This window comes from Herpailurus yagouaroundi, unplaced genomic scaffold (genome assembly GCF_014898765.1).
Source record: "Herpailurus yagouaroundi ecotype Mexico unplaced genomic scaffold, PumYag 189, whole genome shotgun sequence".
Classification (NCBI taxonomy): Eukaryota; Metazoa; Chordata; class Mammalia; order Carnivora; family Felidae; genus Herpailurus; species Herpailurus yagouaroundi.
This window is the reverse complement of record NW_024412420.1, coordinates 15,502,039-15,525,854: the sequence shown is the minus strand read 5'-3', so window position 1 is coordinate 15,525,854 and position 23,816 is coordinate 15,502,039. Positions and strand designations below refer to the sequence as shown.

The 23,816-nt window shown below is 54.6% G+C and overlaps 2 protein-coding genes across 8 annotated transcripts; both read left to right on the top strand.

Annotated features, from left to right (window-relative positions):
• The first annotated feature begins 274 nt into the window (after positions 1-274).
• KRT36 (keratin 36) lies at positions 275-9,715 on the top strand. 7 transcript variants are annotated; one of them, XM_040497508.1, is made up of 9 exons: positions 275-413; positions 3,559-3,709; positions 3,859-6,376; positions 7,100-7,182; positions 7,446-7,602; positions 8,136-8,297; positions 8,410-8,535; positions 8,713-8,933; positions 9,319-9,715. In XM_040497508.1, exons 3-9 carry the CDS (start codon positions 5,918-5,920, stop codon positions 9,512-9,514), a joined length of 1,404 nt encoding a protein of 467 aa, XP_040353442.1. In that variant the 5' UTR covers positions 275-413; positions 3,559-3,709; positions 3,859-5,917; the 3' UTR covers positions 9,515-9,715. The 7 variants fall into 7 exon arrangements, with proteins under 7 accessions (XP_040353442.1, XP_040353444.1, XP_040353443.1 ...); XM_040497510.1 differs by having other exon boundaries at positions 3,559-3,990; positions 4,849-6,376; XM_040497509.1 differs by having other exon boundaries at positions 3,559-3,990; positions 4,730-6,376.
• A 1,729-nt stretch (positions 9,716-11,444) lies between these two features.
• KRT35 (keratin 35) lies at positions 11,445-19,732 on the top strand. The gene is made up of 9 exons (XM_040497513.1): positions 11,445-11,563; positions 14,928-15,001; positions 15,475-16,256; positions 17,123-17,205; positions 17,401-17,557; positions 17,692-17,853; positions 18,166-18,291; positions 18,719-18,939; positions 19,229-19,732. The coding sequence occupies exons 3-9, from the start codon at positions 15,786-15,788 to the stop codon at positions 19,374-19,376; spliced, it is 1,368 nt and encodes a 455-aa protein (XP_040353447.1). The 5' UTR covers positions 11,445-11,563; positions 14,928-15,001; positions 15,475-15,785; the 3' UTR covers positions 19,377-19,732.
• The last annotated feature ends 4,084 nt before the right edge of the window (positions 19,733-23,816 follow it).

Sequence of the window (23,816 nt, the reverse complement as noted above, 5' to 3'; positions counted from 1 at the left end):
AGTAGGAAGTACTGAGACCGAGTGCACACCAGGCCCTGTGAATGCGGACGATGGAACTCAATTAAACAGGGTGTTTGGGAAATTTGCTTTGTAGTTCAGTTAAGTGGTACCTGAATCCGGTGGACGCGGGAGGCTGAGGTACCGCTTCTTTCTCCCACTGGGCCTGGCTCCGCGTCTCCCACAAACCACAGGTTCTCCAGGCACTTGAGGGAAAGCAGTGACAGCTCTGGAATTTTCCATAAAAGCTGGGTGGGGGGAGTTAGGGGCTGAGTGGATCCGAGCAGGAGGCCCTGGACTCTTCCAGATGGGAGCTGTCAGCCGACGCAGCTGTGCAGGGAGGAAGAGCTGGCTGTAGGTGAGGGAAGTGGGTCCTGGGATGCAGGAACGGAGCCTGGTGAGAGAGAACCAGAGAGGTATGGCCGCGGACTGGGGTCGGGGTGGCTCTCTGGGCCTCCCCCAAAGCAAGGGTAGTTTGGAGCAGAATCCAGAAGCCCCGGGCGATTGCCAAATGACACCCGAGGGGGAGAGAAAGTACCTTTGTGTTTTGGGGGGAATGAGAGTTCTGGGGGGTTCTGGAGCTGGTGAGGTGGGGGTTTCAAGTCCTGATCTGGGTGGGGCTCAGGCCCAGTGGGGATTCAGGGCCATACAAGGAGCAGCATGCTGGGAAGCCATGTCCCCGGGAGCCCGGTAGAGGCCTGGGTCCTCAGGAGGAGCCACTTCCCGGAGCCGTGGGCTACTCGTCAGCTCTCCTGAGGTCCCAGGGCATGGGCTCCTGGTCCTATGGAGGGGCAGCCAGGGAGTGGGGAGAGACAACCCCCAACCCCCCCCCTTGTTCAATCAGTGTGTGTCCAGATTGTCCTGAGCCTGGCTAGGGCCGGATGGCAGCCTTGCCCAGTTAATGTGGAACCACAGACAGTGAGTGATTTCAAGTACAAGTATGTCCCAATATTGTATGCAGTTTTGTTTGCTAATAAAATCTGGCAGCCCTGCCCTTAGCAGGTCTGGGAACAGCTCTGAGTCTCTTCCAGTCAAGACTAAAAAAGGCGCAACGTTTCTCTGATTCTTTGGATAAATCGAATTGGTGGCTCAAAATGTCTTAATTGAAAGATTCCCCCCCTCCCATAATGCTTCCGTCAACTTCGTGTACCTGTTACTGCACGTCTGTACTAGAATCTCACAGCTGGCAGCAGAGTTGGCCTGGGGTTTTGATGTGGTTATTTGGCACAGAAATTTCTGGGAGGGGCCGGGAATCCCAGGTGCTTTGCCGCTTGAGTAAATTGAAAAAGCAGTTGTGTGGGGGGAAGAAATGGAGGTCAGTGTGGGTGTCCCCATTTCTGGGTGGGTGGGTGCTGGGTGGGGTCTAAAAAGGTGAAGACTTGGGATCAGCATGTCCTAGGTGCCTCTTAGAGTGAGAAATTCTGCAGGACCCGTGTGTATGGGTGTCAAAGATCAAACAGGTACCAGGAAAACCAGGAAGCTCAAGCCTAAGCCTAGAGAGAGAGAGAGAGAGAGAGAGAGAGAGAGAGATTGTATTTCTTGAGTGACCTTTTTCTTTTTGTGCCCTTTTGTGGAGACCTGGCTTCCCCATGGTCCATGGTCTGCTTCCTCCAATGCCTTTGGGGCTCCATGTGATGGTGGAGGCTGGCTTCTAACTATAGCACCAGCACCGAGAAGCAGGAAAAGAGGGACCCTGCTTTCCTCCTCGGGCCCACTGTGACAGGCCGTTCCCAGTCCCTTCTATGTTGAAGGGAATGATCAGCTGGGCAGCAGACTCATGCTTGATTTCTTGGGTCTTCGCCCACGGAGAACCTTGGCTTTCAGATGGAAGCTCATTTGAGAACAGATACCCCTCCTTCTTCTTCTTCTTCTTCTTCTTCTTCTTCTTCTTCTTCTTCAACCAAAAAAGGATCCACAAACCCAGTGGTTGATTTTGAACTTGGTGGCCTTCCAAGGTGGGCTTGGGAAAAGCCAGGACATTTTATGTTCCTACAGCAGCACCTCCCCTCCTCCCCTTGACCCTGAAGCTGGAGCCATGGTGGGCAGAGAGCATCCTGTCAGCTCTGTAGCCCTAAAGCCAGCACCGGTGCTGGCAGGAAGTGGGGGTAGCTTTTGGAAGGTGCTAGCTTCTCGTCAGAGGCCAGAGGGTCCTGGTCTAGGGGGCTCCTGCTGCTCTTTGATCAGCTGTCTTTCTTGCACAGCTGGGCTGCATCCCATGAAACCAGGGTGAGTGATTTGAGCCCCTGGATACAGCATTTGGCTGGAGCTTAGGCTATATGGGTTCTAAGAACAGTTTTGATCTCTCAAATCTGTGACACCAGTTCCTGTTCATCAAGCATGTTTACTTCTCACAATCCTGTGACTGTGGTTCCTCCTGGAAAAACTGAGGCTCAGAGTGGCTGGGTAGCTTCAACTACCCAGGTCTGCCTGAGTTTAGACCCCAGGCCCCTGTGGGCCAGCCTGAGACCCTCTGAGCCCCTTCTTTGGCAAAGCCGTGTCCCTGGCTCAGTTGGCCAGAGATGTCATTTCAGCCTGGACGTGCTGAGGTGCCGGCTCAACATCCCGGTGACTCTGTACCTCCAAATGGGGGCTTCTGGGGAACAGCCCCAGGAGGTGGGTTCGTGTGGCCTCTGCCTACCAGGGCAGGCCCCGAGGAAGCCCATGCCTTTGCTCTGGTGGAGGCGTGGAAGCAAAGGGTGGCCTGAGGTCCAAGAGGGTTTGCAAAAACAAAAACAAAAAAACAACAAGAAAACTCAATCATGTCATAAGCTGGAATCTCTGTAACTTCTCTCCATTCTTTTATTCTCCAGGCTAGTGGCAAAGAAGCAGGATGGTGGCTGTGGGGGGGTGGTGAATGAGTCACGGACACGTGCAGGTGACTCCTGGCCCCCTCCACAGGAAATGCCTAGGCCTCAAATCCTATAATGTCTGAGATGGAAGAGGGCCTCAAGCTTGCCTTGTCTGGGCACTTCCTGTTCAGGTTGGGGCTCTGAGGCCCGGAACGGACGGGGGTCACTTGGGAAGGTTGGGGCAGAGCTTGGCTTGGAGTCCAGGCTGCTGACCCTTAGCCCAGTGTATTGTATTGTATTGTATTTATTTATTTTGAGGAGAGAGAGAGAAAGCAAGAGAGCAGGAGCAGGGGAAGGGCAGAGAGAAGGAGAGAGAGAATACCAAGCAGGCTCCACACCATCAATGCAGAGCCCAATATAGGGCTTGAGCTCATGAACCGCGAGATCATGACCTGAGCTGAAACCAAGAGTCAGATGCTTAACCGACTGAGCCACCCAGGCGCTCCTTTAGATTAATGTTAGAAAGAATGGTCTTGAAATGGACTCTATTTTGAAATAAAACCTGATGAATGGGCACTCCTGGTTTACTTGATGCCGAACAGGGGGGATTTTCTCTAAGGCTGGGGCGCCATGGGGAGTGGGGTGGGCAGATCCCTGGGGCTGTGTTGGGAGACGAGTGGCTCTGTGAGTCCTGGGTTCTCTTCCCTGATGCAGGCAGGGCATCTGTTCCGCATGGGCCTCACTTCCATCCTGTCATGGCCCCGGCTTCTAGGTGGAAGAGAGCAGAGCAATCTGCTCCCATGAAGCCCCCTCCACACTTCCCCCCGAGGGGTGGCCTCGCAGTTTGCGACGTGGAGAAAGGCAGAGGACCAAGCGCGACCGAAAGCCCTTCTCTGACCCGCTTGTCACCCGCTTCAGGAGAGGTACGTGCCTCTCCTCATAGCCTGGGAGACACCTGCCTGGACTCTGGCCCTTGGCGGCCACCCTGATGCACAGGCTGGGAGCGATGGGAGCAGAGCATCAGACACCTGCCCACTCGGTTGCCCTGAAGGAAACCTGCAATCATCTTCAGATATGGATCGTTCAGCGGAGGGGTGAAAAAACCCAGAAACGTCAGATGCCTGGCAGCCAGAGGCCCCGGAGAAGAGCCGTGCCAGGCCTTGGAAGGGCTGCCCTTGGAAGAGCACGCTGTGTCCCACATAAGGTAAGTTGAAGCATGGGTGCTTTAGGGACTTGCCTGAGTGGGCCCCACAGTGACAGCCAGACTCTGCGTGAGTCGTCCTAGAAATCAGAGGGGGGCATTTATAGGAGGTCTGGTCAGAGCCCCTGTCCTGATGGTCAGTGGTTGTCAACTGGGGAGGGGTTTGGCCTCCCAGGGGATATTTGGCAGTGTCTGGGGACATCTCAGATTGCCACAACTGGGGGAGGGGGTTGCTACTGGCATCTGGTGATAGAATCCAGGGACGCTGCTGACATTTTACGATGTACCGGAAGCCTCCCCGCCCATAAGGAATTATGTAGTCTACGATGTCAGTGCTGAGGTTGAGAAACCCCAGGGACAGCCCCATCCTAGGCTCTGCTGGAAGACGGGGCCGCTGTGAGGACCTGGTTCCGTGGCATCCAGAGCTCTGGGGGCCTAATGTCCCCCTTTCCGCTCCCAGTGTGGGGGGGGGGCGCTGTCAGGCATCCTGTCGAGGTGTCTGCCGAAGTGGGTGAGGCATGGGCATCACAGCCAACCCTCCTGAGTAATTTCGGAGAGAAGCTTATAAAGCGTTTTAAGAGGTTGCTAAATTACAACTTCAGTGTCACATAAATGCTTCCATAAACGCCAGTCTTGCAAACCAAGTCTGTGTGGGAGAAGAGTGAGCGGGTCGCCTGAGCCTTGGGAAATCCCACTTTGTGAGGCGGCAGACGGAGTTTACTTTTGGTGGTTAAATTCTCAGGTGCTCCTCCCAGCTTGCTTAATTATCTGGCAGTGCTTTGTTTATTCTCATTTTTTCCTTCCCTGTCCAACGCGTCTGCATTGACCATCTCCTGTCATCTGCACTGAGCCGTCTCTCAGGGCCTAGGGGGACGGTGGAGGCTGCCCAGGGTCCTGATTCTACTCTCCCAGGTTCAGAGACCTGCGGGTCACAAAGGACACTGCCCTCCAGGGCAGCCCCTTGGAGGGCTCACACACGCGATCCTTTGCCAGCCACAGCCACAAACCATCATCAAAGACTGTCCTGTGTAAGCAGTGTTTCTAGAGCGCACAGGGGTTTTCAAAATACCCTTACCTCTGTTCTCGACTCTTCTCATATCTGTGGGAAGCAGGCAGGGCAGGCTGATGACCTGCACTGTCCTGATGAGGACACTGAAGTACACCACAGTCATGTGCTCACATGGCAGGACCGATTATCCGCAGAGCCATCATTTGGACCTAGGTCTCTGGGTCCCAGATTCTGGGTGCCTGCACTTGACTTTGGTTGTGTGAGAGAAGCAGCAGGAACACAGGAGTACAGGATTTGGGGTCTGGGAGACCTGGTCTCCGTTCCAAGCTCTGTCACTCACTGCCATGTCACCATTGGTGCCATGGAGACAGGACCGGCTGCCTCCCAGGATTGTTGTGTGGTGTAAATGAAGTGACTACGGGTCCTGAACACAGCAGCTCCGGGAATTGTCCTTCCCTTTTAGCCGTCCCAGGGGCCCAGGCGCAGGGGAGCACCTGTGAGGCCGGGGAAGTGGACAGGGGGTGACGAGCAGACAGACTGGGTTGCTCCGGGGAAGGCACGCAGAGAGAGCAGGAACCAAATGTCATTTGTGAGGCCACTCCCGATTTATGGGATCTGGTGCAAAGACTTTGAAGACGCAATAAAATTCATATTCTGACAGGAAATGACAACACACGAGAGTCCTGACTTAGCAAACAAAATTCAAATTTTTTTTTTTTTAATTTTTTACAAGCTAAGAAATTCTGGATGGGTAGCAAAAAAATCACATTCTGATGAGATTAGCTTTCTGGAATAGGAATAGGCTTTCCCAAGAGAAACACGCCAACACCCCATGGAGACTGTATATAAACACCCCAGAGAGGCCTTGAGAGTCTAGAACCTGAGCTCCTTGCTTCACTGTGACCTGCCTCTGCTAGGATCATGGCCACCCAGGTCTGCACCCCGGTCTTCTCCTCTGGGTCTGTCAAGGGCCTGTGTGGCACGGCAGGCGGCATCTCTCGGGTGTCCTCCGTCCGCTCTGTGGGCTCCTGCAGGGTCCCCAGTCTTGCTGGTGCTGTGGGGTCTGCCTCCTCCATCAGGCTGGGCCTCTCCAGCCTCGGGAGCTGCTTGCCCGGCTCCTACCTGGCCGCTGGCTGCTACCCCTCTGGCTTTGTTGGGAGCGGGGGCTGGTTCTGCGAAGGCGCCTTCAATGGCAACGAGAAGGAGACCATGCAGTTCCTGAATGACCGCCTGGCCAGCTACCTGGAGAAGGTGCGCCAGCTGGAGCGGGACAACGTGGAGCTGGAGACCAGGATCCGGGAGTGGTATGAGTCTCAGATCCCGTACATCTGCCCAGACTACCAGTCGTATTTCAAGACCATCGAGGACCTCCAGCAGAAGGTAATGGGGACCTGGCCCCTCCCCAGCATCCCCAGCCCTGGCTGGGAGTGGGGTGGTGGTGGGGGGGGGGAGGGTCCTGTCTCATTCCAAGGGACTACAGACGGATGAGAATTCTTAGGACCTCTTAGGGAATTCTCTGTTCAGGGCAAGATTTTCTCTGGGGGTTCTGGTTTTCTGGGGCGGGGCGGGGGGGACCCAGACCTCTGTGAGTCTCTTGCTAAGTGCATCTATGCCAGCCATCCCTCTCCTCCCCTGGCTGTCTTAGCTATAGGAAGGGCAATAACATGTACCCAGCCTCTACCAAATGCAGGCACAGCGCCTGATGCTTTCCCATCTGTTAGATTACTTGGAGAGATGGGTAATACTCACCTTGGAGATCTCACCTTGGAGAGATGGGTATTACTGGGCCCATTTAACAGAGGCAGAAGTTAAGTATCCGGGAGGTTCAGCAAACTTGCCCGAGATCGCACAGCCTGTGAGTGTGAGATGCAGAATCTGAATCCGGGTTGGCTTGGATCTTTGCACCTCAGCCTGAGGCCTCCCGCCGTGCCATTCTGGGGCCTACTTCTAGTGATGCCCTTCCTGGGACTGATGCTCCTTCCATGTCTGGGCTCAGGGCTCAGGACTCGGGGCTGGGCATGCTGAAGGTGCCGGTGGTACTTAGAAGCATGCCCTCTGTGAGCTGGGCCTTTCCTAGCTCCCGGGACGCCCCTTGTTCCCCAGATCCTGCTGACCAAGGCTGAGAACGCCAGGCTAGTCCTGCAGATTGACAACGCCAAGCTGGCTGCCGACGACTTCCGGACCAAGTGAGTGGGCCTCATCGGGGAAGGTCCGTTGTGTCTTCCTTCGCCTCTGCCCTCCGGCCTTGGGAGCTGGGGAGGTGGGAGTGAGGCCAGACGGAACCGTAAGCGGGAATACGGCACAGGCCCTGGATCCCTTCCGGGTCAAAGGAAAGGCCCAGCGTGCTGCTGACCCCAAATCAGCCACCGCAGCTGACGGAGGGCGGGGGACCCTGCCTGTGCGTGGCTCCTTCGCTGCAGACCCAGCAGGGTTGTGTGTGTGTGTGCAGGTACGAGACGGAGCTGTCCATGCGGCAGCTGGTGGAGGCCGACACCAACGGCCTGCGCAGGATCCTGGACGAGCTGACCCTGTGCAAGGCCGACCTGGAGGCCCAGGTGGAGTCCCTGAAGGAGGAGCTGCTGTGCCTCAAGAAGAACCACGAGGAGGTGAGGCTCGTGTCGTGTGACTTTCCGGAGTTTCCCACCCGGCAGGGAGCCCCCGGTGACCCTTGGGGCTAACAACTGTGACAGCTACCCCCCCAGGAGCTCCAGCTGACATTTGTTGACATCACACTGTGTGCCTGGAGCTGTTGGAAACACTTTGCATTTTGTTCTCGCTTCATTTCGTCCTCACAATGATCCCATTTTACGGATGAGAAAAACGAGGCACGGAGGGGTTCAGTCACGTGCCTAGGGTCACACAGATCCCACACTCCTGCCCATGACACGAGATCTCCCTCTGGATGCTAGCGCCTGATAACATTTATTCTATTTGCCTGATGTTTGCCTCATGTCACCCTACCCTCCCAAATCCCCAGAGGAGGCAGGTGTGTGTCCGTGAGGCGACCGAGACTCAGAGAAGTTGATATGCTAACGTTACCCAGCCGGCACCTGCGGGAGGAGGGTTTGAACCCAGCCACTGGAACCCTCAATCCGGCACCCTTTTCCCAACCGTGTGCCATCCTGCCTCCCCTCTGCAGGAAGTCAACACGCTCCGTTGCCAACTTGGGGACCGACTGAACGTGGAGGTGGATGCCGCCCCCCCGGTGGATCTCAACAAGATTCTTGATGATATGAGATGCCAGTACGAGGCCCTGGTGGAGAATAACCGTCGAGACGTGGAGGCCTGGTTCAACACCCAGGTGGGGCTGGGGCCGCTGGGCTGGGGCGGCAGGGGGCAGGCACCAGCTCCCGGGGCAGGGGGTTCCCCTTTAAAGTAGCTTCACTTGGTCTGACCATGCTCTGGGCCCTCAGACCGAGGAGCTGAACCAGCAGGTGATGTCCAGCTCGGAGCAGCTGCAGTGTTGCCAGACGGAGATCATCGAGCTGAGACGCACGGTCAACGCCCTGGAGATCGAGCTGCAGGCCCAGCACAGCATGGTGGGTGGCTTCTGCCCCAGTCGCTGGCCACAGCTCCTGGCAAAGCCCTGACCCCCCAGCCTCACCGTGCGGGCTCATGATGGGGTGTGATCACACAGGATACGCACATACCCAGGGCTACAGGGTCTCTGGTTGGGATTCCCTTCCACTGGCGGCTCTTCCTCTTTCCCCTTCCAGAGGAACTCCCTGGAATCCACCCTGGCGGAGACCGAGGCGCGCTACAGCTCCCAGCTGGCCCAGATGCAGTGCCTGATCAGCAACGTGGAGGCCCAGTTGGCCGAGATCCGCTGTGACCTGGAGCGGCAGAACCAGGAGTACCAGGTGCTGCTGGACGTCAAGGCCCGGCTGGAGTCGGAGATCGCCACCTACCGCCGCCTGCTGGAGGGCGAGGACTGCAAGTGAGTGGCTGTGAGCCCCAGAGAGCCAGGCGTGGGGACAGGGCTCCCGGGGACCAGCCCTCAGTGCCTCAGAGAGGGTGTCAGTCTGCAGTGGATGACAGCGATTGATCCAAAACCTCTCCCTTGAGATCCCTTCTTGTCCCAGCTTGGTCATTACAGGGGCACAAGCCGCACCCCCCCTTCCCCCCACAGTGCCTTCCCACCATGGTGCTTAGCTGGGAGTTCCTCGTCTTCCCCCCTGCAGCCCTTGGGGGGTTTCAGAGGCACCGAAGCCATCGGTTGTTGTCATCCTAAACCTGTACTCTATCCCCTAAATCCGCTTAACATGAATCTCAGTCCCATGCCCCGATGCCAAATGCACTCTGATATGATTTCATTTCCTCAGGCTGCCTGCCCACCCTTGTGCCACGGAATGCAAGCCTTCCGTTAGGGTACCTTACGTCTCGACTGTGCCCTGTGCTCCGGCTGTGCCCTGCGGCCCGGCTCCCCAGGTCAGCACCCAGATCCGCACCATCACCGAGGAGATCAGAGACGGGAAGGTCGTCTCCTCCAGGGAGCACCTGCAGCCCTGCCCACTGTAGCCAGACCCCCGGAGGGACACCCCTGTGGCTCCTGGCTCTAAATGACCTCCCCTCCATTCCTTAGAGGGGCTCCCCGCTCAGCAGATTTTTTTTCTACCAAAATGACTTCTTATATTGTGTTTCTGGACTTAACTGCTTTTATGCAAAACTAGGTTCCCCTGGAATTCTACCCAATAAAGTGTGTTCTCTTGGCATTGCAAATGTGACTCTGTCTATTCTTATGAGGTTAGTTAGTGGGGATGTTTGGTCAAGGGTCACAGTAAAGTTGTGCGCTTTGGTTTCACGTCTGTCTTCTCTGGGTCTGAGTGGTAGGGAGTGACAGGGTGATTAAAGATATTTAATAACAGCTTCAGCCCTGCCCATGGGTACCCACCTGGTGGCCCTGCAAAGGCTCCCAAGCCAGCCCTCCTTGGTCACCCTGCCTGGATCTGGTGGTCCCTGTCCTTCCCTTTAGCTTCTCCTCCTTAGTCCAGCTTCCACTGACCTGTTGGCCCACCCTCAGGCCCAATACTGGTGCCAGTTTGGGAGAGGCACCAACCAGAGAGAGGCAAACGGCAGGCAGCCAGCCTGGGCAGACCACTTCGGGGAGGGGAGCTGGAAGATGAAGCCAGGTGACCCTCTGTCCCCAGACCTGGATACAGGGCTGAATGAAGGACAACAGGGACAGTGAAGTGTGGGGGGTGAAACACAGAGCAGGTGGGAGGGAACCTCTCTGTGGGGCAGAGGTCAGAGTGCCCCAAAGTCTACTGGCTGAGCTCTGCCCTTCTGGGCATCCAGCCTAATGGTGCCGGGCCCTGGACGCCACTCTGGTCAGAGACGCATGGCCTGTGAGACGTCTGAGGGCCCCCTGTCTTCTTTGCCCCCCTGATTTATTCTTTAGTTGAGAAGACAGGCCCAGAGTGGACGGTGACTTTCCTTAGGCCACACAGCAGTGAGTGGCAGAGAAGAGGCCATCGTCCAGCTATTCTGATTCTGACTCTGGTCCTCTTCCCAGCTCGTAGTGTCTCTCCCCACCTCCACCCAACCTGAATCATCGCTACCTACTGGTCAGGCCCCGCTTCCCCCAGGTACTCCATGCTCCTGCTCTGGGGGCTGATGTCTGCCACTCCCTGCTCTGGCCTGAGGCTCTGGAGACGGTGGGCCGCAGGGTGTGCACAGAGCACATCCCAGCCCTGCTTGCTGGTGTGTGGAGACGGCCAGGGAGCAGGAGGTGGACTGAGCCCTCTGTTCTGGCCACCGCTCGAGCTGCCCTGCTATTGCAGGCAGACAGACCACACCGGGTCGTGCATCCTGGCAAATAATCACACCGTCAGCGCCTCACTCTGTCCTACAGCATGTCCCCTTTATGTGCGCCCTCTACAGCTTATGGGGTGCACCCACAGCCTCGTCTCAGGCACTCAGACTGCCCTGTGTGGCTGTAGGTGCTTTCTTTTCTTCTTTTTGTAAAGTTTGTTTATTTTGAGAGAGAGAGAGAGAGAGAGAGAACACGAGTGGGTGAGGGACAGAGAGAGAGAGAGAGGGAGAGACAGAATCCCAAGCAGTCTCCACCCTCAGTGAGGGGCCTAATGCGGGCTCAATCCCACAACCACACGATCATGACCTGAGCGGAAATCAAGAGTCAGTCACTGGGGCACCTGGGGGGCTCAGTCGGTTAAGCGTCCGACTTTGGCTCAGGTCATGATCTCACGATTGGTGAATTCGAGCCCCGCGTTGGGCTTTGTGCTGACAGCTCAGAGCCTGGGGCCTGCTTCAGATTCTGTGTCTCTGTCTCTCTCTGCCCCTCCCCTGCTCACGCGCGCTCTCTCTCTCTCTCTCTCTCAAAATTAAACATTAAAAAAAAAAAAAAGAGTCAGTCGCTTAACTGACTGAGCCACCCAGGTGCCCCTGTAGGCACTTTCTTTATGTAGCGTTGTCTAGCTGTTTATGATATTTCAGAGCATCAGGGCACCTGGGTGGCTCAGTCCAAGAGTGTAACACAGAGATCCTGCTGAGTTTCCAGCTGCCAGCCTGTCCTACGGATCTCAGATTTGCAAGCCTCTCCTCAACTACGTGAGTCCATATATATATATATATATATATTTTTTTTTTTTTTCCATCCTATTGGTTCTGTTTCTCTGGAGAAACCTGATTGATAACACCCGTTAAGCGTCGGACTTCGACTCAGGTCATTATCTCGAGTTGGTGGGTTCAAGCCCTGCGTTGGGCTCGGAGCTGACAGCTCAGAGCCTGGAGCCTACTTCGTATTCTGTGTCTCCCTCTCTCTCTGCTCTTCCCCCGCTTGGGCTCTGTCTCTTTCTCTCTCTCTCCAAAATAAATAAACATTAAAAAAATTAAAAAAAAAAAAAAAGAAATTTCAGAGTATCTGCACTGGTTAAGGAACCCCTCCTATCCTCGACCTCACACCCACACTTAACTGTGTTCCAGTTTAAATCACTAACTGCTGTGGAAACCAGAACTCAGCACTTTTGCTCAGCACTGCTGGGGACCGGCACTGGCACAGTAAAGGGCAGACAGGACACCCTTGCAGGCCTTTTGACTCCTATGTCATTGCTCTTTTTTGACACCAAGGGAGAGATGATATCACACATTACATTTTATCAAATTCCTCCAGAGTGAACATAATCCTTTATTTCAAGGTGGTTCTCATCTTGTTTATACTTGCAGAGCTGCTATCTGGCTATCTTTCTCATGCTCCAATCAATTAATCAACCAACACCTCATGCATGAAACAAGTGCTAATGCAGGGGAACATCCAGGGAGAAGAGGGGGTGCGGGGGAAGCAGCTGGATCAAACGGTGGGTCACGGGCCCTCCAGTCCTCAAGAAGCTGATGGTCCAGCTGGGGAGACAGCCGCCTGCGCTCCATGCAGCACAAGGCATGGCGGGTGTGGGTGTGGGGCAGGCTCTCGGGTTCTCAGGATGGGGAGAGGTCATTGAGAGCTGGGGGTTTAGGGGAGATTTGGAATTAATGGAAGCTTTGAAGGATGGGCAGAGCAGGAAGGAGGAGGGCAAAGGTATTTTAAAGTATGGCCAAGTGCACCCACGGCATGTTCTGGGGACAGCACAGACCCTACCTTGGCGGGGTGCACAGGTCCTGTCCGAAAAGTAATTAGGATACTTACTAACAAGATTGGTTCTTGCTGATAAGGCATTCTAGGTCATTATTTCGTTTTAGTAAAAAGAATGCTGAGGAAGAATGGAAATAGACCAGAATGATTTAGAGGCTACTTCATAGCTTTAAAAATATTACTTATATGTCTTATAAAATTATCTAAAAAAACTTATCAAGAATTTTTAGCCACAGAATAGGCTTATGGGCCTGTCTCCCTTTGGCAGAATGGCTTTTGGCCCAGAGAACACTTTGTTAGTGTTAGTCTGGGCAGTGCTGCTCCCCTACACAGAGCTGCCCAATCTCTGAGCCTCAGTTTCCTCATCTATAACAGTAGGGATATTAAGTCTGACTTTGGAAGTGTTTTTTCCCTCCCAGCTCCCTACCCACTTTTTTCCCCCTCCCTTCCTTCTTCCCCCCCCCCCGCCCCCTTTCTTAATGTTCCTTTTCTCTCAAAATCCTTTCCTTTCTTTCTCACTTAGCACAACTTACCATGGGCCAAGCATTCATTCACTCATTCATTCATTCATTCCTCCTTTCATTTATTCTTTCATTCTGAGACATCTGGGAGCCTAGCTCCATGCTTGAACTATAGAGATTTCAAAAGAAGTAGGAGGTCTGTCTTTGCCCCCAAAACAGTCTCCCTGGGAACACACGGCTCAAACACAAGACAATTGGAGGGTATCAGTGAAGGGAGGGCCAGCAGATCAACCACCAGTCACTGCCATGGGCGTTCAGAGCCAGGAGGGCAAAGCTGGGCTGGAGCGGGGTAGGCTTCTGAAACATTCCAAGTCTCAGTTTACTCATCTACTAAATGGGGGATACTGGCAATGCCAATCTCATGAGACTGTTGTGAGCAATGAATGAGAGAATGCTTGGAGAGAGCTCAGCATGGGGCCTGGCAGGAACTAAGTGCCATCAGCCTTGCCTTTAACAGGGCTGTGTCGGGGAGGCAAACCCGTTCCGGGCAGCACAGGTGTGGAGCCCTTTCTAGGAACCCATGTGACCGTGGCCCCCCCCCCCCCCGGGGGGACAGGTATAAACAGCATGGGGCTTCCCAGGCCTTTGTTGCTGTGGCTTCTCTGGGCCCTGTGGATCCAGGGTGGCCCTTGAGCCCAGAGCACAGGAGGCTTAGCAGGGCTGGGGTGGAGCCCTGTGCTCATATGGATGGGAGATCCGAACACCAGAGGAGGCTCATCCAGGCTCTTAGCTCAGCCGCGTCCTTTGCACTGAGGCATGGATTTCCAGGGAGGAGAAGGTGAGGCAGCCAACTGGCCCTGGAACTGTGCTGGGCGGGTGCTGGTCACACCAGGCTCCTGGGTGTGGGAAGGGCATGGTGACTCACGAGAGTTCTATATCTGAGGGCCCCCAAACGCACGCACCTGGCCGATGGGATGGTGGCCTAGGTGCTCAGAGCCCATCTACACTCCCTAGTGACAGCTTCTTAGCTTGTCAGTCTGAGCACAGCAAGACTCCGCCCATCACAGCGGTTGGCGTTCCCGAGCACTTCCCGTGAGCAGGTGCTGTTTCTGCTTTTTAATCCTCAGAGGAGCCCTAGGAAGTAGGTGTTGTTATCTTCTTGCCACTTTACAGAGGAGGAAACAGAGAGAGATGGGGAGAAATTCAAGCACACGGTTGGTACATGTTGGGACTGGGATTGGAACCCACAGAGTTCACATGCTTCTGAGCTGCTTCTCCTGGGACACCAGAGGCTATTGGTCATCCCCTTGTGGAGCCCACACTATTCGTTCTTTCTGTCCTTTGCAGAGCCCAGCCGTACCTGGCAGCCCGGGAGGGGTTCCCAGCAGAGGCGGAGGCGGGTGGTGTGGTGGAGAGGGCATCTTGGCTCTGACGGTCACTAGGTGGTGGCACTTTGGCAAGCTCTTATCATCCCTGGGTCTTGGGTTCCTCAGCTCTGAGGTGGGGATGACAAGCCTGGGCTCACAGGGCAACATGGGGGTGAAGCGAGACCATGTACCGGGAAGGCTGCTGGTGCTCAGCTCACGGCCGTTCTCCCGATGGGAAGGTGAAACGTGTCTCCAGAAGAGTCGGCAGGGCCCCGAACTGCAGGGCAGACTGGAAGGCAAATCCCACAGGGCTCCGCCTGCCCTCTGGCGCGGCTCCCAGACCCTCTCCCAGGCCTCACTCGCTTGGCAGATGGGACGTTCTGGAAAAATACACTCCACCCCTAGTCAAGCTTTCTGGACATCAGTCCAGACAGCTCCTGCAGCAGAGATAAAACTCTGAAGATCCGACTGTGTCTTCTGACGAGGTCTGTGAATCATGTCTCCGTTCTCCCCCTCAGTCCTGAGGCAGCCAGCAAGAAAGGCTTCTCCACTTTTTGGCCGGGGTGTGGGAAGACATACCTTCCTACACATGGTAAGTGTGACCATGGACAGGCGCTCAGTAGGCTGACCTCTAGTTGTTTTGGCTGATGGTAGGGCTATACAACCGGCCATATTTCCTGGTGAGGGAGGGAGTGGGGGTCTCACCCCAAGGCTCTGCTCTGTCTGGGGTGACCAACTCTCCCATTTTGCAGGGGACTGAGGGGTTCTCAGAGATATGGGGCTTTTAGCACTAAATCGAGAGCAGTCCTGAGGAAACTGGGATAGTTGGTCACCATTGCCACATTTCTGGGCCATTCTAGAGCCTTCTGTGTCTCCTTGGGCACGAGGTCTTTGTATCCTGCAACAGCCGGGCTTGCTTTTCCAACACCCAGGGGCCAACCCAGAGGCCTCCTCTACTCCCTTGGGCCCATAAAAGGGGATAATGCTGGAGAAAGTCAAGATCGTGGCTGTGGGTTCCCACACCTCCTAAGGCGGAGGCTGATGAGGTCTGGGCTCGGATGACAGGCCCCTTTGAAGAACTGATGGATACTTGGTCTTCCCGGCAACACGGGGCGGAGGAGACGTCTCGTCGTGGCCACCAGTTCAACGGGGCTCCCGATTTACGAGGCCGGAAAACGTTCACGGGAAGCTAAATAACAGGGTAATGAGGGGTTCTTCTAGAAAGTGGTATTAACTTTAATGAGGAGAAAACCCTTTGTAAAGGCCAACGCCCACTGGGGCAGAGATATAAACGCGGGGTGAAGGGCTGCTTGTCCACACTGGGGGGGGCGCCTGGCCTCGAAGACCGATCGCTCGTGTCTGGGCGGCTGAGGTCAATGGCTTCCAAGTGCCTGAAGGCTAGCTTCTCTTCGGGGTCTCTCAAGGGCCCGGGAGGGGCCGGCGGGGGCTCCGCTCGCGTGTCCGCAATGTACTCCAGTGGCTCCTGCAAGCTCCCCAGCCTCTCCCCCGGGGCCCGGAGCTTCTCTGCGTGCTCCGTGGGGCTGGGCCGGAGCGGCTGCAGGGCGGCCAGCTGCCTGCCTGCTCTCTGCCTCCCGTACGGAGGCTTTGCCACCAGCTCCAGCGTGGGCGGGGGCTGGTTCGGGGAAGGCGTCCTCGCCGGCAGCGAGAAGGAGACCATGCAGTCCCTGAACGACCGCCTGGCCAGCTACCTGGAGAAGGTGCGCCAGCTGGAGCGGGACAACGCCAGCCTGGAGAGCCGCATCCGGGAGTGGTGTGAGCAGCAGGTGCCCTACCTGTGCCCCGACTACCAGTCCTACTTCCGGACCATCGAGGAACTCCAGAAGAAGGTGAGACGTCCAGAGTGGCTTTGGCTGCCCAGGAGTCTGCTGTCACCAGCACTGGACGGGGAAGCCAGAGTAGCTGTGGCGGTAGCCCTGCTCCCACGGGGTACTTGAGAAAGGTCGCAGGGCATGTTCACATCTGTGGCCTCATTTGCTCCTCCCCGTCATCTGATGAGAGAGGTATCGTTAGCCTATTTTACAGAAGAGAACAACTGAAGCTGAGGCTGGTTAAGTGACTTATTCTGGGTGGTCCAGCTGGCAGTTGGTGGAGCCAGGGTTTGAACGCAGGCTCCGTGAACTGACGGACTGTGTAACCTTTGCTAGCATGGCCTACCTCTTTGAGTTTTAATTTCTTCTTTTTTTTTTTTTTTTTTTTTTTTTTTTTTTTTTTTAAGGTGAGGGGCTTGGACTTGATTTGTTTGGTGCACATCAGGTTTTCTATAAAGAACTCAGGGAAGAAAGGGCCCGTCAGATGTTTCCTTCTTGTCCAGCCCACATCCCCTGAAAGTCCCAGCTGCCTCCTGGGAGGGACCATTTGTGACCAAGGAATCACAGACTACGCTGTTGTTCATGACCCACCCTGAGCCCCCAGTGGTGTGGAGACAGGAAGACAAGAGGCAGCCACCATGCCAGTCTTTGCTGGAGCCTTTCCCCATCTGCCCCTGTCCAAGCCAGTTTACGGGTCTCAGAGGCTGCCGAGGCTTCCTTCTCTGACCCCCCTCTGCGTGCCCTTAATAAGCCTTCAAGGAGCCTCAGTTGCCGGGAGTCCCGGGACGGCTGACTCCCTCCGGAGGTGGCCCTTGGCAGCTTTGGGGAGCTCCAGCTGACAGAATGTCCTTCCTTGCCCTGATGTCACTTCTCTATTGCCCCAGACCCTGTGCACCAAGGCAGAGAACGCCAGGCTCGTGGTGCAGATCGACAACGCCAAGCTGGCCGCAGACGACTTCAGAACCAAGTGAGTGTTCTGCTGGCTCCTCGGCCGGGGGCTGGTAGAAATGGACATGGGTGAGGCCAGGACTCAGGGTTTTGGCCGCACTAAAGTCGCTGAGGCATTAAGATGGGACACACAGAACCAGGCCAGTCTGGGGTGGGATCTGACTTGGACATAAAAGGAGACGTAGCTTCAGGCACCCTGTTATGCGCCTGCCAGGTACGAGACGGAGCTGTCCATGCGGCAGCTGGTGGAGTCAGACATGAACGGCCTGCGCAGGATCCTGGACGATCTGACCCTGTGCAAGGCCGACCTGGAGGCCCAGGTGGAGTCCCTGAAGGAGGAGCTGCTGTGCCTCAAGAAGAACCACGAGGAGGTGAGCACAGGGGAGGAGGTGGGCAGGTGGGCATGGGGAAGAAGGTGAACATCGGGAGCAGGTAGGCACAGGGGAGGAGGGTGAGCGAGGCAGCCAGCTGGGAAAGTTAGTGCCGACCCTGATCTGTGCCACAGGAAGTGAACTCACTTCGGTGCCAGCTTGGTGACCGGCTCAATGTTGAGGTGGACGCTGCCCCGCCTGTTGACCTGAACCGTGTTCTGGATGAGATGAGATGCCAGTATGAGACCCTGGTGGAGAATAACCGCCGTGATGCTGAAGAATGGTTCAACACCCAGGTACGTGCCTGGAAACAGTCAGTGCAACGGAGACACAAGGTGGGTCAAACAGAATTGACCTTGGGGCTCTGAACGAAGAAGTTGAGTCTGAGCCCCAGCTCTGTTTTGACCTCACTATGCACGTTGGGCAGGTTGCTGTCCTCTAAGCAATAATGTCCTCAGGGACGTTACTGAAATGGGGATGAAATGAAGGGGATGGACTGGTGTTCTGGAAGGTCCTTCTTGGCTCATGATTCTGTGTGGCCTCTGTAGACCTCTTCATGAAGCTGAGTCCCGACGTTCCTGACCAGGTCCTGTGTGTGTATGTTTCAGACGGAGGAGCTGAACCAGCAGGTGGTGTCCAGCTCGGAGCAGCTGCAGTCCTGCCAGGCGGAGATCATCGAGCTGAGACGCACGGTCAACGCCCTGGAGATCGAGCTGCAGGCCCAGCAGAGCATGGTGAGCCCGGGCCTTGAGCAAGGCTGCTGGGGGACCAAACCCGGCAGCACATGAGCCCCCTGGGCTTCCATGCTCTGAACACACAGGCAGGCTCCAGGGGTTCAAGGTCTTAAGCATCAGGGACTTTCTGTGTAGAGGGAATGAGGTCCCAGCCCCCATTCACAAATGTCCCAGAGGTAAAACACAGGAGACCTATAGCAACCAACATGTCCCGGCAGCAGCTCTTGTAGATTCATTCTGAGTAATTGTCAGTTACTCGGAGGTGTTGTTAATAGGGGAGCTACTCTCCAGATCAGGGGGGCTACAGGGGCTCATTGGCTATCTCAAATGAGATGCCCAGTGGTGGTGCATCTTGGCTCAAAGTGATTCCCTGCTCCTTCTCGGACCTCCCACCTTTGTCTTCCCTCCCCAATCCTTGTCCTCACAGAGAGATGCTTTGGAATCCACCCTGGCAGAGACCGAGGCGCGCTACAGCTCCCAGCTGGCCCAGATGCAGTGCCTGATCAGCAACGTGGAGGCCCAGTTGGCCGAGATCCGGGCTGACCTGGAGCGGCAGAACCAGGAGTACCAGGTGCTGCTGGACGTGCGGGCCCGGCTGGAGGGCGAGATCAACACGTACCGGGGCCTGCTGGAGAGCGAGGACTGCAAGTGAGTGGCGCCGCAGGCTCCCCTGTCTTCCGAATGCAGTCTGCAAAATCTGGGGAGACGGCACGGTGCCTGGGAAGGGCCCGGTATTTGGAGTCGGGAGCCCTGGGGCTTTAGTTCTGGTCATATGACAAATCCATCACGTGACCCTGGCAAGTCCTTTTTCTCTCTGGGACTCTGTCTCCCCATTGATAAAACCGGGGGGTAGGACTAGGTGATTTTTAAGGTGCTCTGAGTTACTGAAAACAGCAACTGGGAAATCATAGTAATTGGAACATTTTCTTCCTCTTAGGCTGCCCTGTAACCCGTGTGCTCCTGACCACTCGCCTTCCAAGGCCTGCCTCCCCTGTCTTCCTGCGGCCTCCTGTGGCCCGGGCGCTGTTCGCACAACCTGCAGCCCCCGCCCCATCTGTGTGCCCTGCCCGGGGGGCCGGTTCTGAGAGTGACTGGCCATTGTCTCCAGGGCTTAGGCTTGGCCTCTTTTCAACCCTAACCCTAAAGCCCAATCCCCTCTCTCTGTGCGGAGCCCAGGGCCCTGGGGCCTGGCCCTGTGCGGTCTCACTGCAAATACATGCCTCAAAGTCTCTCAAAGCCTGTCATTAAGGCTGGTCACCCCCGAACGCCTCAACTCCTCATCATTTCAATGGGTGCCAGCCAGGCTCTCTGTTCTCAGGCTGCCTCCTGGGTCAGGTTTTCCTTCTGGGCGCTCTTTTAGTGGGTTCTGAAATGCAATAGAGGGCTTGTGTGGGCAGAATAATAAAGTGCATTTGCTTTGGCTCTCGACGCCTGACTGGCACCACGTTGGTATCGTTGTTTTGTGTCTCTGCTGGGTGAAGAGGGCTGACCCCTGGGCTGACAAATAGGGCTGTTTGACCATGTATGACCCTGGGGATGACAGGGCCCCTGTGACCCTGTTTGGGGTGGATAAGGGTGTAAAGTGGGGTTTCTTGCTCAGCTGCTCCGCTTTCCTGATGAAGAAGACGCTTCTCCAAGGTTCTGATGTGGTGACCCGTGTTACCAGCCCCTTCCCACTACCCTTCTTAGTCTATTCAGGAGACTACATCCCAGAGGAGGGAGGATAAAGCCGAGGCCAGTGCGGTGTGAGGCATCTTAGGCTGCTTTTCATTTCATGTCTGGGGTTCTCATAAGAGCAGCAACATGTAAATCCCACACCCAGGGGACTTTCGTTTCTTTCTTCCGCTGCAGAACTTTCCCACAGCCCCCCGGTCCAGCAAGCACCCTAAAAACCCACACCCCATCAAAAGCAGGAGATGGGAGAGTGAGCCCGCCTTTGTGACTTCCGCCCACGATTTAGAGATTCTTGTCCATAAGAGGCTCATCGTGTGCTGTGTGCCTTTGGAACCTGTTACCACACGCAGCACCTTTGGGCCTCAGAGCATTTCCGCATGGCAGTGGGCACTCCCAGCATCTTGGCCCAAAGGCTCTCATTTATGTCCAGACCAGGTAAATACCAAGCTCCGTGGATCCCAATGGGAAATGGAGACGAAGGTAAAACTGTCTCAGGCAGAAAGGAAGGCCGGTTTCTCCAGATAGCCCTGTGCTATTCATAAGATGCCAACAGGACCACTATGAAATGTTAGCGACGTTTAGAGAGTTGTAATAGCACGGGAGGCGGAGAACTGATTCGGGAAAGATGCTGACGAAGGTGGGCCTGAGACCCCCACCTCTTAAGAGGGCCTGGTATAATTCACCCTGATTCTACTTCAGAGTTATCCCCTCTTTTTTTTTTTTTAATTTTTAAAAAAATATTTGTTTCAGAGAGAGAGAGAGCAGGGGAGGGGCAGAGAGAGAGGGAGACACAGAATCTGAAGCAGGCTCCAGGCTCTGAGCTGTCAGCACAGAGCCCGATGTGGGGCCTGAACTCACAAACTGTGAAATCATGGCCTGAGCTGAAGTCAGATGCTCAACCGACTGAGCCACCCAGGTGCCCCTAGAGTCGCCCCTTTCTAACCCTCTGTAAAGGAAGGCCTGGGGCTTTGCTGTCTCCCAGCCCCCTGACTTCTGGAATCCTGACCACCCCCATGTTGGCCTTCTTGGAACACCTTGGCTGCTTTTGTTGAGGCTCAGCCCCCCGAAGAGGCTGATGGTCTGGCGATCATTCAGTTTATTCAACACGTCTTTACTGGGTGCCTCCCTGGGCTGGACAGTGTGTCAGGTGCCAGGAGCAGGACTGACCCTCGTCAGAGGGAGGCCTTGGGATGGGAAATCAAGGGCACCCACTCCCTGCCTCAGTGGCAGGACGAGGCCCGGCGAAGGGGCCTTGGCATTAGTGTGATGAAATTGGGCTCTGAACGTGGAGTCAGACTGACCTGGGGTTCATATCCCGACCCCGCCACTTACCGCCAGTGGGAGCTTTGGCACAGGGCAGCCCCTTGCCGAGCCTCAGTTTCCTCATCAGTAAAACAGAGGCCACGACACTTACTATACTATAAGGTCCGTCCTGCTTTGCCGAGCCTTTGCCGGGTCTTGGAAAACGGCTCGTGTTGTTGACTGTCTATGGTAGCTGGAGGCCTGGATCGCTGTGAGGGTGGGCGTCTACATTCTCCCTGCCCGGAGTTTCATTCCTGAGCTTTTGTTCCAAGCAGCAACGTCTAGCAGCCGAGGTGGAGAGGCAGGTCCGTGACTTATTATTTTTTCTGACTCGGAAGAAAGTCGGGCGTAGGGGAGCCACAGTTAGCAAGCAATGCGTGGGCGCTGTCTCGAGCGCACAGGCTGCAGGTAACTCCGTTTACCATCAGCCACACGTCCTCTTTAGGACATTCCTTGTGGTACAAACCCCTTCCAAACCCATCTGAATTCCCCTCCCCAGATGGAGAGAACCAGATCCTGCGTAGCCTTGCCACTTACTATTATTTATTTATTCCTTATTATTAGTTACTTCAACTTTGAATATAATGCTGATTCCATTAGGTCAGAGATTCTCAACGTTGGCCGCACATTGCAATGACCTGGGGGGCATATGGGATGTGTGGTCTGACCCCCAGCTATCCTGACTTAGTTGGTCTGGGATATGGCCTGGTGTTGGGATATTAGAAAGCTCCCCGAGTGATTCCAGGGCGCAGCCAGGATTGAGGGCTCCTCCATTAGCGGGAGAGCCTTTTGGCAAAGCAGTTGGGAGCTCAGGGCAGCTCTGACGTCACCCTGAGGGCTAGCAGATTCCTGAACTGTACTTTTTGACTATTCCTCAGCTCCGGCTTTACTCTCTCCTTTAATTTCAAACACCCGCACTGAAGTTTAAATTTCAGTTCCCATAGTTTTAATTTCAAAGAGTTAAGTTTTTGCTGTTCTCTGTTCCTCTTCCATAACACTGTCTCAAGACTGCCATTTTTATCCCTGAGGTTATTAAAAAACATACACACACGTACACGTGTATTAATAGATTGTCTTAAATTCTGCCTTGCTTCAGTCTCCCCCAGTTTCCTCTTCAGCAATTTGTTAGCTTGTTTTGTTTTGTCTCTCTTTGCGATGCTGGAAACTTCTCTCAAACGTCTGGTGATCCTTCCGCTTATAGTTGAAGACATGACACTAAAAAGCTGATGGAAAGTGCTGTGTGTATGGGCGGGTTGGCAAACTGGCTTTTTTTTTTTTAAGTTTGTATATTTATTTTGAGAGAGAGAGGCAGAGAAAGAGAGAGAGAGAGAGAGAGGCAGAGGGAGACGGAGGGAGAGAATCCCAAGCAGGCTCCGCACAGTCAGCAGAGAGCCCGATGTGGGGCTCGAACCCATGAACTGTGAGATCATGACCAAAACTGAGTCAGATGTCCAACCAACTGAGCCACCCAGGCGCCCCCAAACTGGCTTGTTGGATGGTAGAACTACCTAAATTCAGCTTTTATAATCTTTTGTCTGGAATCATTCTGGTTTTTCAAAGAACGGAGACAGTCTTGGGCCAGACCCCTGCATGCATCCCACCTACCTTTATTTATTTATTTATTTTTTTAATGTTTATTTATTTTTGAGAGAGAGTGAGCAAGAGTGTGAGCAGTGGAGGGGCAGAGACAGAGGGAGAGCTCTGTCAGCACAGAGCCCGACGCGGGGCTCAATCTTACAAACAGCGAGATCGTGACCTGAGCTGAAATCAAGAGTCAGACGCTTAACTGACTAAACCACCCAGGCGTCCCCAGGAATTGCATTTCTAACATGTTCCTGAGCGATGCTGATGCTGCTGGTCTGGAGGCCAGCATTTCGAGAGCCACTGCTATACTTTATTACAATAATAATTTTTTACAGTTTTTTTGGATGAGGATTAAGTGGGCAAATTAATGCCTAGCACCCAGCACAGCGCCTGGTATTTGCATAGATTCAATAAATGCTAGTTATGATTTTGAAGACTGGTCCAATGCGCCTCATTCTATTTGGTTGGTATCGCCATCATACCTCCTCCCATCTAATGCTACTGTCTTCTCTAAATAGCTCATCCAGACAAAGGACCTGGAATTGATGGTTGGTGCAGGAATTCTAGCTGAGAGATGATTTAGTCTAACCCTTTCGATATGCATGAGGAAATGGAAACCCAGAGAGGTAAAGCAATTTTCCCAAGGTCACACAGTAAATTAGAAGGCAACATCTCTATCTTTTTTTGAAAAACTCAAGAATTCTAGGGGCGCCTGGGTGGCGCAGTCAGTTAAGCGTCCGACTTCAGCCAGGTTACAATCTCGCGGTCCGTGAGTTCGAGCCCCGCGTCAGGCTCTGGGCTGATGGCTCAGAGCCTGGAGCCTGTTTCTGATTCTGTGTCTCCCTCTGTCTCTGCCCCTCCCCCGTTCATGCTCTGTCTCTCTCTGTCCCAAAAATAAATAAACGTTGAAAAAAAAATTTAAAAACTCAAGAATTCTTTTTTTTTTTTTTAATTTTTTTTCAACG

Bases quoted from the DNA above. Each gene is read 5' to 3' on its own strand.
- KRT36 (XM_040497508.1), top strand. From the start codon at position 5,918: ATGGCCACCCAGGTCTGCACCCCGGTCTTCTCCTCTGGGTCTGTCAAG. The intron at 6,377-7,099 runs GTAATGGGGACC...CTTGTTCCCCAG, and splicing joins TCGAGGACCTCCAGCAGAAG to ATCCTGCTGACCAAGGCTGA. The intron at 7,183-7,445 runs GTGAGTGGGCCT...GTGTGTGTGCAG, and splicing joins GCCGACGACTTCCGGACCAA to GTACGAGACGGAGCTGTCCA.
- KRT35 (XM_040497513.1), top strand. From the start codon at position 15,786: ATGGCTTCCAAGTGCCTGAAGGCTAGCTTCTCTTCGGGGTCTCTCAAG. The intron at 18,292-18,718 runs GTGAGCCCGGGC...TTGTCCTCACAG, and splicing joins TGCAGGCCCAGCAGAGCATG to AGAGATGCTTTGGAATCCAC. The intron at 18,940-19,228 runs GTGAGTGGCGCC...TCTTCCTCTTAG, and splicing joins CTGGAGAGCGAGGACTGCAA to GCTGCCCTGTAACCCGTGTG.